This window comes from Tasmannia lanceolata, unplaced genomic scaffold, assembly GCF_043159265.1.
Source record: "Tasmannia lanceolata isolate RefF3 unplaced genomic scaffold, GAP_Taslan_0.1 ptg000008l, whole genome shotgun sequence".
Classification (NCBI taxonomy): domain Eukaryota; kingdom Viridiplantae; phylum Streptophyta; class Magnoliopsida; order Canellales; family Winteraceae; genus Tasmannia; species Tasmannia lanceolata.
Genome location: NW_027518685.1, coordinates 14139639 through 14152385, shown reverse-complemented (window position 1 = coordinate 14152385; position 12747 = coordinate 14139639). Strand labels below are relative to the sequence as shown.

General features: G+C 36.6%; 1 protein-coding gene across 3 annotated transcripts; it reads left to right on the top strand.

Moving 5' to 3' along the window:
* The first annotated feature begins 1613 nt into the window (after positions 1-1613).
* Positions 1614-11957, top strand: LOC143884470 (glutaredoxin-like). 3 transcript variants are annotated; one of them, XR_013252875.1, is made up of 5 exons: positions 1629-1855; positions 2437-2512; positions 2749-2961; positions 6468-6556; positions 11367-11414. XR_013252875.1 is itself a non-coding variant. In XM_077388069.1 (4 exons), the coding sequence occupies exons 1-4, from the start codon at positions 5184-5186 to the stop codon at positions 11704-11706; spliced, it is 369 nt and encodes a 122-aa protein (XP_077244184.1). In that variant the 5' UTR covers positions 2968-5183; the 3' UTR covers positions 11707-11957. The 3 variants fall into 3 exon arrangements, 1 of the variants encoding a protein (XP_077244184.1); XR_013252876.1 differs by lacking the exon at positions 2437-2512 and having other exon boundaries at positions 1614-1855; XM_077388069.1 differs by lacking the exons at positions 1629-1855; positions 2437-2512; positions 2749-2961 and adding exons at positions 2968-5239; positions 11582-11957 and having other exon boundaries at positions 11367-11465.
* Positions 11958-12747: the final 790 nt, after the last annotated feature.

Below are 12747 nucleotides of genomic sequence, written 5' to 3'. Positions count from 1 at the left end.
AACATCCAAGTAACAACGATGGTTTCAAATCATATAGTGCTAATGTCCTCACTACCATATTTTATAATGCCACTACGCATCGTACTGTGATGATCGCAGTCCTCACTTTATTAAAATGTACGGTATGGCCCGTACCATCGGATGATCCAAACCGTCGATTAAATGGGCCACTGCCTACATAGGTTGTGCCCCAAAAATAATTTTCATAGGTTGATCTGAACCCTGCGATCTATAGCGGGTTATATGTTGATCTAAACCGTCCATGTAATGGAACACAACATCAATCGGTTGTGCCCGTAAAATCATTTACATAGGTTGATCCTAGCCCTCCAATCGATATAGAATGATCCTAGCCTTCCAATCGATAGAGGTTTCCATAATTGTTGTTCCTCTCAAGGTGCCCGGAATCCGTCAATATTTTACAAGTGTCCTGCATGCGTAATATAAAGTAGTTCTTTCATCATTGTCATACGTCCTTACCTCTCCTTGGTAGTTTTTTTTCGTAATTGTCATAGACAGGTACCCGGGTCGGTACTTTTCGTATGTAGATTACGATTTTACCCTCAAATAATTTCTCATAGAGATAGATGTTAGATATCAGTAAAGGGGTTAATGGTAAAAAAGCAACGCTGTAAATCTAGAGAAAAACGAAAAGTCGAAAAAAAGATTTTCAAAAAATTCAAAAAATCCACCCCTTTTCTCTCTAACAGTGAAATCCCCCATCTAGTTATCTTATAATAGAATATGATATGATATGATATCTATCTATTATATCTATTATCTACTACAATAAGCTGGGATGAAAAGAGGAGAGTTTTTTCAATTTTTTTTGAAAATTACGTGAGAATTACACGTCACATTTCTTGACTTTTTTTGAACAAATGCACCCATTCAACTTGTATAATTTCAATCCTACCCTCCCCTTTATGCTTTTAACAAAGACACCCATTAAATCATATAATTTCAATCCTACCCCCTCCTTTATGGTTTTTTAATTAAAAAACTATAGGGTGATCTTGACCATCCGATTTAAGATAAGAGGAATTATGGAAACATCTATAGATTGAGGGCTAGGATCGGCCTATGGAAATGATTTTTGGGGCACAACCTATTTATGTTGTGTTCCATCACATGGACGGTTTGGATCAACCTATGACGTGGTCCGTACAGTTCTTTGTCGGGTTTTTACTAGTTATATAAAAGAGGAAAGTGTTTTTTTACTGTTCATCATGCTAATGTGTCAGCCTCCCCTTCGTATTACAATATATTTTCTGATTTTTCGTTTATTTGAAAAAAAATCCTTTAAAACCTTACGTGTGCTCCCCTGCAGAGAGAGCAAATAGAAGCCGAAAAAAAATTGCTTGCCTAAAATATCGCCCTTATCAAAGCCTAAAATCTCGGCGCCATGTGTGACCTTCTAAAACCACGCTAAATATTACTCAATCACGATATATATCGTGATAAATTGAACCCTCCAAAAACTCCGATAGTATCTACGAAGATCCATAAAAAAACGTAATAGCTCAACCGACGCTATTTTGACACGTTTCCCTATACAGCTGCCATATACAATGTAATTTATCTCCTAAAAGCTTAAGATCCCAGTATCAACGACTATGATTACTTCAATAGGGAAGATGGACGGTCTAGATTTTATTTTCCTTTTTCTTTTTCTTTCTACTCATCGTTATCGTTTGAGGTTGTAATTTTGGGGAAGCGTACACAATCTTCCTGCACCAAATTCAGCCTCAAGAAATAGCCATGGACAGCAAAAGAAGAGCAAAAGCTCATCAACTTCATCCTTCCCAATGGTCAATTCCCGACTTGCCGTTGTAGACCTGTTCTAAGCTTCAAGGTATTGGATTTTTTAAATTTCAACAAATTTTTTTTTTAACAGATGGAATTTCTATGGGTTTTAACTTTTTATCTTCCTCTTTCCTTATATTTGGTTTTTCCTATCTCTGCCTTTTTCTATTTTAATGCTAACTTAACAGGATGCTTTGTGATTTTACACCATGGCTTTCTGTTTTTTTTTTTTTTTTTTTTTTTATAAATTTAGTACTGCGTGTAGACTTACTGTAATTATACAGTTGCGATCACAATTTTTACTTCGTATTTGAATTTTACTGTTGTGTCTCAGTAAATTTAGGTCGTCTGGGAATTTTTCTCTCATGGTTTGAGTTTCTATTTTTTGTGTTGTGTTTTTCTTTTTTCTTTTTCTTTTTCCTTCAATGGTAACAGGTTTCAGTGCTCGTGGGTTTTATTATTGTAATAAAATTTTGTTTAACCAAATCTTAAGAGGGTTTATTATTGTATAGCTGTGATAAATTTTGTTTTATCTCATACCTTTCTCCATTAGGTTCTTAATTTTTTTTTTTTGTGTCTATTAGGTTCTTAATTTTTTTTTGTTTTCTCTCATTCCTTTCTCTCGGGCAGGCACACGATTGAAGGGTGAGGAAGTCATGATTCAAGCACTTCTCATGAATCTTTTGGGTATCTGAAGAATCTCAAGGTTAGTGAATTTATTAGGGTGTTGATTTTAGATAAAGATGCTGATCTTTCCAGAAAATCTGCTCTTCTTCCACCATTCGAAAAAAAAATATCCTGAAAATCCCTTCTTTCGTTTGTTTTTAGGGCATCTTTCTATTAGTCTCTGCAATTATATCTCCTATAAACATTTTCCTTATAATATTTGCTAAGCTTTACAATTGAAGAGAGGTTGCTTCCTGATATTCTTATCCACTACAGGTAGCTGTATTTGGGAAAAAATGTGTAGTCCAAGGCGGCTATCATATATAAAGATAGAAAAAATGATGCAAGGGATTTTGGTATTTTCTCAAAAGCATCCATCTCTCAGGATAAATACAAGTATTAAGCTCTTTTCCCAGCCGCCTCCCATCTCTCTGAATAAATACGAGGATTAAGGTTCATTCATCTCAAGAAGTAGACACATTTTTTTTGGTATGTTCATCTTGGGTTCGTGGGTATTGGGGGATATTTTCTTCTTTTCTTTTTTCTATCTTCTTGAAACTTTGGCATAGATTTAATAATTTTCACAGGCATATTTTCTTGGGAATATCTTCTTTTTAATTTTATAGTTCATGGATAATTTTATGTGATGCACACCGGGTGTTCGATGGAATGCTTGAACAAGATATTGTTACATGGATTCGAATATTGCAGCAATAATTATTAATGGCTTAGAGTTGAATTCAGTACAGTAAGTGTTGTCGGCATTCTTCTTGCTTGCGAGGTTTTTTTTTATATGATGAAAATTTTATCCTGAATATGACGTATGTTATTTAAAGTCGTTGATGAGATCCGCAAAGAGGCAACGAAAAGGAGTGGTCTTGACTCTTGATTGATTAGAGCACTCCTTTTTTGGTTCTGCTGTGATGGATTTTACACTTTTCATCTTCTGCAGTGATGGAGATCAAATTGGGTATTTACTTAAATTAATCCATGTGGTTATTCCAAAGCCCTATTCATTTTAGATTTTGACAACTGAATGTGAGTCCAATTATCAGTTTTGAACTTTCATTCAGTTGTCAAAATGCAGTCCTCCGGAAGCCATTAGCTATATTTCCTTAAAACTATTGAAATAATTGTTTGTAAATAATCATATTCAACCTCAAAATCATTTGCTATTCAGCTATAAATTTAAGACGTGCTTATCTATGTATATCTATTTTAAGCTTATAGCAACAAGGCAATGCCATGGTTTAAATAGCAATGTCTTCTTTATATCAATGCTTTACAATGCAACTAACCATACCTGCAAAGAGGTGAGAAAATGAATTCTACTATTGTTTTTCTATTGTTAGGTCAGCTGGGATCGAACCTGCGACCTAAGGTTGAGATAGAAAGCCTCAACCATTGAGTGCCCAATCCCATTTCTACTACTGGTTACTGATTCCTTTTAATCTAGATGGCCATATAGTTAGAAACATCTACAGATGCATGACTAAATGCATGCGATCTTTGAAATTGTTCAGCAGCTCAGCCCTACGCATGGTGTTCACATTTTAATCGTATCATTTTGACACACACCTGCACAAATGTGCATTCTAGGACATAGGTGACAAAATAATTTCAACTTTTTGTTGTTTGATTCTGTTTAATGTAGACGGGCATATTGTTAGAAACATCTACAGATGCATGAATAATTATATTTGTTCTCTAAATTTGCTCAGTAGCCCAGTCCTAATCATGGTATTCTAACTTTATTGGGGTTTGATTTGGCTTTATGATGGGTTTTGTATTCTGTTTTTTATTACATCCTTTTTGAGTATTAGGTTCCTTGGCGGTTTCATTTTTGTATTTTAATATATACACCTACAACATATTTGAATGGGATCCAACTGTTATCTAACTGTTTCATTTGTTGACTTGGTTCTCAAAATCCAAATCAAACAGGTCCTTATTATATTCTTTCAAATATAATCTTTTAACCTTTCATGATATATTAAGAGAATACAAATCCCACTTAAAAGGGCCAAGTGGGACCCACTCCAAAAAACAAAACAAAAAACAGTGATAAAGTATCACCCGCCCAACACATAAATTTCTTAATCTGAAGTTGTGAGATTGGGAGAGGCCGTGATTGTTGGAAAATCTATTATGCAATATCTAATTTATCGTGTGCAAAGAAACATAATAGTAGAAATAATAGCAAACAATAAGATAAACACCGAGGCTTTACGTGGTTCAGCCAAGATGCCTATTTCCACAGGCAAAAAACACGAAGACTACAAAAAAATTAATCGGGAAACCCGTAAACCTCAACCCTTTCACTTGCTGCTCTCAATCAATACCAAATAGAAGAGATCCCATGAGAAACCAAGAAGAACACCAGAGAAACCCCGATATGGAAGTCTCTCTCCCTCCCTCCCTCCCTCCCCCACGCCAAAGAGAAAATCTACGCTAATTTTTTTGTTCTCTCACATGACTTGTCCGACAGCCCCCTCTAGTGTATTTATGACCGCTCTTTTGCACTAGAAGTGACTGTCCCAAATAAAAAATGGGGCGAACATATCATTTCCCACTTCACGCGACCCTCATAGTTGGAAAGTCGGTGTTGCCACTTGGCGTGCATTTAACACCGCATCCATGTCTATAAATAGTGCAGAAAGGAATGGCTTTTCATTTTTTGCAGTTCAAACGAAAAAGTATTAGGGTTAGAGATGGCGCTCTCTAAGGCGAAAGACCTCGTTTCTTCCACTCCCATCGTCGTCTTCAGGTCTCTTACATAATTATTCTTCTTCTTCGCATTCTCTACTGATTTTTCTTTGATTTTTATTAGGTTCTAATCCGTTATATATTTTGAATTTGATGTTTTAGGCTGCTTTGTTTCTTTTTCTTGTTTGATTTCTTTTTTGAATATTTTATTTTTTAATTGATGTTCTTCAGATTCACTCATTTTAATTTTCTTTTTGCAGACCTTGAGACTTGATTCGGTAGGTTTTTTTTCCTCGTCATTTGTTGTTTCCCCTTAAAACTTTGATGATTCGTTCGGTTATGCTGAGATCTGGACCTGTTGTGTATTTTTAAAATTTGATTTCTGTTGTTTTGTTGTTTTCTCCTGTTATTTCCTTTTTGTTTGAGTTATTGTATAAGCTATCCTCCCTTATTTCTATTTATATCTTGAGATTCTTCGATTTTGATAGGCATTTTCTCTGTTCGATTTCTATTTTTTATTTCTGGTACACGCTATTTACTTTGGAATTTCAAGCTCATTGAGTTTGATGCTGTTGTTTCTCAATTTATTTCTGATTTCTCTTACAATTCCATATATATTTTGTGTTATTAATGATTTTCTATTTATATTAATTTCTCTCTGTATTATCGTAAGTATTTTGTTATTCTGATTCCGTTACTTCGAATGAGATCCAGCTTTGTCATTTGTTCAGTATCAGTATCTTTATCTATGTTTTTTTTTTGGTTTTTCCTTAGAATTTTGAACTTCTGCTCATGTTGCTTTTGTTGCAATGTTGTTTCTTTTCGGTGCTAAGTTGCATATATTTTATCTTCATTCATTTCATTTGTTTTCTTGTAATTCTGATATTGTTAGTTAATCTGTGCTTCGTTGTGTCTTTTATTTTTATTTTCTTGTAGTTCTGATATTCCGATTCAATATGCCTTCAATTTTTGTTCTAGGGGACAATTATTCATTTATTAGTGTGGCTCATGCTTTCCTTCTTTCCTCAATTTGCATTTTTTCCATTAGAACTGTTAAGTCTCTCTTCATGTATTTTTCATTTTGATGTTAATGATTTCATTGTTGCTTTCTCAGTTGTGGATTTTTCTTTAGAATTTTGGTCTTGTAATGCTTGTTTAATTGTTCTTAGAGTACATTTTCTAAGATTTTTGATATCCTGTTTTTCATTTCTTTTTGCTTCATCTCATTGGCTTGTTAATATCCAATGGTACTTCTTCACTTTGATTCCAATTTGTTATTATTGTTTCAGCAAGACATATTGCGGGTATTGCAACCGAGTTAAGCAGTTGTTATCGCAATTAGGAGCAAGTTACAAGGTGATCGAATTGGATTCTGAAAGTAAGTTTCCTTTTCTTTACACCAGCCTAGAATTGTACAAGACTAATAACCTTTTTTTATTTTACCATGTTGAATTTGTGCCTCCACTTTTCTATTTCTCTGTTTGATTTGTCAAGCTTTTCCTCTATGTTTGTTTCTTGACTTGAAAATTGGTTTCAGACTTTTTGCCTTGGGAACTAGTATAATGTTCATGTAGAAAATACCACTCAGTCTCATAAATAAAACAAGAACTATAACTTTTCAACTTAAATTCGATGCAAAATGAAACCAAGAAGATGCCTCCATAAAAGACAAGGCGAAGAGCAGAATATAGTACTGTTTCAAACAGAAAACATCAGATAAAAATCTAAAAATCCTTGTGTAAACTTCAATTCATAATTGATCAATTTGTTCCATTCGAAAAAACGACTTCAATTTCTGAGTAGTTTAAAAAGGGAAATGATAAATGCGCCCCTTTTCATCACTTGGGACACTCAGCTGCATTGTACATGGCAATCAGGTCCGTTCACTCCTTCAAATGTGAAGTACATCAGCCCCTTTTGCAGTCATAAACACACCGTAGCTGGGGTGTCCCAAGCGATGAAAAGGGGTCATTTATCATTTCCCTTTAAAAACTCCAAAGAGAGTTTTACATCATAGAAATACATTTTTCATTTGATAAACACTTATCATCCTTCTCACAAACATTTAAACCTTTCCCACATATTTTCTACCTTCGTAGGAACATTTGTAAATGAGTCTTGAACAAGCTAGAATCCTTGAAGAATAAAAATAGAAACACTCAAAGAAAATAAACTCAAATCTCCTTTAAAAACATACTTTTCTCTCCTAAATTGTTGTCTTATTGTAAAGCAATCCTAATTCCTATTTCAACTTAAACCTCGTAAGATTTCACAATAGTAACTCTGGAAGCTTCAAACAATCCATCTTCTCCCAAACATGGACTTTTTAAAATCCAATAGAAATTTTGAAAATACAAATAAAATTACCGAAATTGGTAAAAATTTCTTCGAAGGTAATTCCCTCCGATTTATGAAAAGCCTATGAAGTTGTGGCTGCATCAATTTCTCACTTGATGAAATTCCATCTTCTGCAAATTGATAGCAGTCAAGATCAAGATCATGAAGAGAAGAAAAGATAGAGATAGAACGGTTTATAAACCGAACCGGAAAGGGTGGGAAAGGTGATGGGAAAAAAAGAAGGAGAAGATGATGAGTTGAGGGATAGAAACTAACCTAATATGAAGCAACACACTTCAAAAGGCATTACATCCACACAAGAGAGAGTAGCAGAGAGAATGAGAGAGAAACTCCAAATCTCTTTTTCATTCCATTTCATAGCATTCCATAAACGTGCCATGAGGTTACGTATATAAGAAAATAAAGAAAACTAGACAGTTCTAGAACCCTAAAAAAACATAATACTTTGGACTAATATGCCCTCTTACTGAGTTAAAATTTTCGTAATAAATCTGTCGACCCTATTTAAAACACTCATAACTCAAAGAACATAAGTGATTTTGATGGGAAAAGACCGTGACATCCCTCCTATAACTAAAGAACTTTAAAACACCCAAAAGACACATAAAAATTAGAATATGGGCCCAAGGATGGTCCCCATCATAAAATTACACATAAAAAAAAGTAAAATCCAAGGGTGGAAGTCTTAGAGCTCCAAGAGTTGCCCCACCATTCAGGAAAAAAAAGAGTTGCCTACCAACTCTGTCCCGAGCAAGCTGATCGACATCGAAGTTACCGGCCTCCTCTATGCTGAAAGCGCACCCTATGACCCTCAATATGCTGTAGAATTTCTTTCACAGCATTTGCAAATCTCCAAGGATATATAGTATTGTTTCAACCTTTGAATAACATTCAGCGAGTCTCCTTCCACTATTGCACCTTTGAATCACTATGGCCAATGGGACCTAAGAAATCCTACTTGGTGACTCTGTATCCAGCATAGAACACCTCCCTCTGCTGTCGGACCTAGGTTTCTATGAAAGGAGCCATTAAAGTTCAGTTTAAGCGACTCAGGTGCAGGAGGAGACAAACAAGGTAAAGGGCAGTGCTGAGGTTCTTGGCTCTTACATACCTGACGCCAAAAGTACTAGAAAGCATAAGAGAAGACTCCTTTAAAGCAAGGCCAACAACCCAAGAAATGGTCAAAGGCGAGCTTTAAGAGAAATCCTCTTAGCAATATGGGTAGTTCTTTCTTTCCAAATCTCCCGGTTATTGGCCATGAATTAGAGGATGCGACCTCTCAAAGGCCATGGGTTGAAAAGCCAGCCATAAAAAAACTCGTCAATATAGTTAGGGAAAACTCAAGAGACTCCAAAGAGTGATAGGGCGTGGCTCTAAATATCTCTGGCAAACCTGCAATGAATTAAAATGTGGTTGACGCTCTCCCCAGTTTCAATACATAAGTCTCAGCGGTCAATTATCCAGATCTTCCTACTTCAGTGGTGATCAACCAGTAATATGCTATCCACGATCGTTGTCCAGGCAAAAGCACATTCTCTAGGGTGGGCGGGGATCTTTGAGACAGTGTTGACTGACAAGGTTGATTGAACCGGTCAAAGATTGTGGTAGAAAGATTGAACAAGAAAATCCTCTATTGAGTTCGATTTCCACATCCTTTTGTTCTCCCTGATACTCCTTATAAAAGTCCTTTCCAGCATTTCCAATAGTACAACTACCCCTTCCAACTTCCTGTCAAAAAAATTACTGCGGAAATAAGGATTCCAGGAAACTTTGACATCACTATGAACCAATGCATCTTGGATGGTGGCCTCCTTGCTACTAAGTCAGGAAAGAAGCTCATTTAAGAGTAAATTGTTGCACCACTCGTGTCTCCGTAGTAGACTTCTATCTCCTTTGGCTGCCTTATAATGAATTCCTTAAAAAGAAACATTGTGCTTCAGAATGTCCATCAACATTGTAGTTCCACTATGCCGATAGTTGTCACTCGAGCACCTTCTCCCAAAGTTGTAGCTATACTTATGTTCGCTGACAGAAACCCAGTGAGATCTGAGATCTCTCCTCTCCGAAGCACCAAAACCATTTGCCTAACAAAGCTGTGTTCATAGCCTTCAGGTTTTGAAAACCAAGACCCCTGCTAGTTTTGGGGCGACGCACATCTTCCCACATCACCAAATGAAACCTTCTGTTGTCAGGAGAATTTGCCCATTGGAAATTTCTTTGAAGTTGGTTGATACGGTGGATGACAGTCATAGGGAACTTGAATAGCAAGTAGTAAATATTAAGATCCAACAAGACAGCTTTGATCAAAGCTATACATTCTCTCCCGACTCACCCCCTCCCCCTCTCCGCTCTCCCTCCAGAAATTAAGTTCATTTTCCAGGCAGACAGCTGTCTTTCCACTTGTTCAATGATTGGACCCCGCACGCTTTTCTTATGTCTTCCAACACATAGCGAACTAGCGGGAGCCCAAGATATTTGCAAGGAAACTAATCCACAGAGCAACCAATCAGACCAGCAAACCTACTGATTCTTCTGCGTCGAAATGAATACCCATGAGGCCATGAGCTTGGATTTGCTTAAGTTGGTCTTAAAAACATACTAAAACTTATTCTCCCCAAACCTCACTACTTTTCAACCCTGAGATCAAAAGTCGAATGAATTAACTATTAAGCTGTTTGAAATACCGAGGCCCACCTTTTTCTTTAAGTGTTACATAATTCGTTTTGCCATATTTTTCATTGGAAAATGAGTTCCTTTTGAAGCTGGAATCACTTTTCCTTGATATCTGACATAATGCTTGAATGGATCCATACATTTACTGCTAAGAATGAAGAATCAACTACAATCTTGGAGCACCGCTGCTGTATCTTAAAAGCAACCATACATGACATTTATAATCTGGGAATAGAAGAAGCCTGGCCTGGCATAGTTATACAGCTTCATTTTTATTTTTTTATTTTTTTGGAAAAAGTTGGTTTTCATTTCCCTTATGATGAGCGTAGAGAAGACGTGCAATACGTAAAAATTTTCCTTCTCTTTTTTATGTTGAAATGAAATAGTAACAAATTGATTTTTTTTTCTGTTATAGTGTAAAGGAAGTCTATGGGGAGAATGAATCCCAAGTGAATTACTAACAAATTGAAAGATATCCATCAACACTTCTATCACGTCTTTAATTCGACCTCTTTTGGTCTAGTGGCAGTACACCTATATTAGAATGTGTTTATGAGCCCAGAAGTTTTTAGAACAGAGATTTTGGGCTAAATTACCCCCTCTCTGTTTCCATTCCCTAACCACAGTTTTAAAACATCCCCACATCATCGTGGACTCCCCCAAGTAGACTTCCTTTTACCTTGGCCACATTCCATGTTTTGCCCTACAAAGGCATTAGACTGTGTCAACCGAGTACTCAACCGAATCGTGCCGAGTCGTCTGGGATTTTCTTAGACCACATTTTGACCCGCATCCGCGTTTTGAAACGTCATCCCAAACCAACACAGTACAATTTTCTTCTCCAGTAGTCTACCTTTAAAATTTCAGTATGTGATTCCATATTCTCATCATACCTGTATATTTTGGACACCACCTGGCTGTAAAGGCATTTCCCCTTCCCAATTGGCACATGGATGATACTATGCCCTTGATCAAGGTCGGGTTTCTAGGATTTTTTTTCTAGGTGTTTGACACTTGCCAACACTTGCCATTTGGCCACAATCCGAACTGTTAGGATCATTTGTTTGCAGTTTGAAGTTTGTCGGTGTGCCACACCAAATTAACAGCCCCCATCAGATGTTTTAAGTACCTTTCTCTTCTTTTTTTACATTTTTAAGGTGATGAAGATGCAATGCAATCTGCACTTGTGGACTGGACTGGACAACGGACTGTCCCGAATGTGTTCATTGCCAGAAAGCATATAGGAGGCTGCGACGGTAAGGATTTCAAATCTCTCTCTCCCCCATCCCTTGCTTTTGTGCTTGATACAGCTAATCGATTTGAAATGCTGGATGTTAATAAGTCTGATGCGCTCTTTTTCAAATGGTTGCAGCTCGTGCCCTTGCTTACGGAGGCAGGTGCCGTTGCAAAGGCCTCTGCTTAGAATCAAGAACACAAATTAGTAGGGATGTAAGTTTTAGTATAAATCAACTACTTCGAATGGCACATAGAATATGAGAAATAAATAGACCTGCATTGTTATCTATTTTTTTGACTCACGGTGGTGGAATCATGTTACGATTATGCATAGAATTTGTCTTCCAATAAAAATCCTAGTACCCAGAAGGAAGTTGTACTGTGGATACTAGTTTATTTTTTGTATTTTGAAAGATTTTGGTGGACTGGACTGTCGGAGGCTGCTTTATTCAGTCATAGCGAGGCTTTTCTCTTCTTCTTTTTTCCTCATAAATGCAGACTGCGTTTCCCTCTTTTTTTTCTCTCCTAACCGTCCTTCTAAGTCGTAGCAAGGCTTTAGATGATAAATGGTTTAGGTCATTAATAGGTGACCCTTGTTGTACACCTTCGGGAAGGACTTGTAACCATCCTTTCAAACAAAAAACCTGATGATAAATGCAACCCCATCTTAACAAGGCCCTGCCCCCATCGCGATTTATGACTAGATTCATCACTTATAAAAAAAGCAGAAGGGATGGTTTTGGTAAATAACGGGGAGGATGCATTATATCACGAAAGCATCCAAAACAAACCCTTGATATTGACAATTGTTACTAGCATGTGCGCACTAGTTTCGGGTGCAGTAAAAATGTGTTTGAGAACGCTTAGGAATATGGAGTTTGATTGCTTCAGTCATCTGTAGGATCTTCTAGGCCAAACTTTCTTCGGTTACTAGGTTAATTTGGGACACCAAAATGTACTATTTCGAGCGAGGGGGAGCAGAGATTTTTCGTTTTCTTTTTCTTTTTTTTTTGGGTAAGTAAGCTGGGATCGAACCTCCAACTTCAAGGGTGAAGGTGAAGCCTTAACCATTGAGCTAGAGGCTCAATCCGAATAGAGAATTTTAGTACTACTTTATCTCGAGATTTGAGAAAATTGGAAGGGAGAATTAGTACTACTTTGCGTGTTTACCCAGGCAAATTAGATAAAAGATTCTATTGGAGGTGTGGCACATACTCTCTTCCTAGCAAATTTCTGAGTTTTTTTCTTGAAACGAGAGGCTATTCAAATAGATGTTATAGATTCGTGGAGGGTTACTCATGT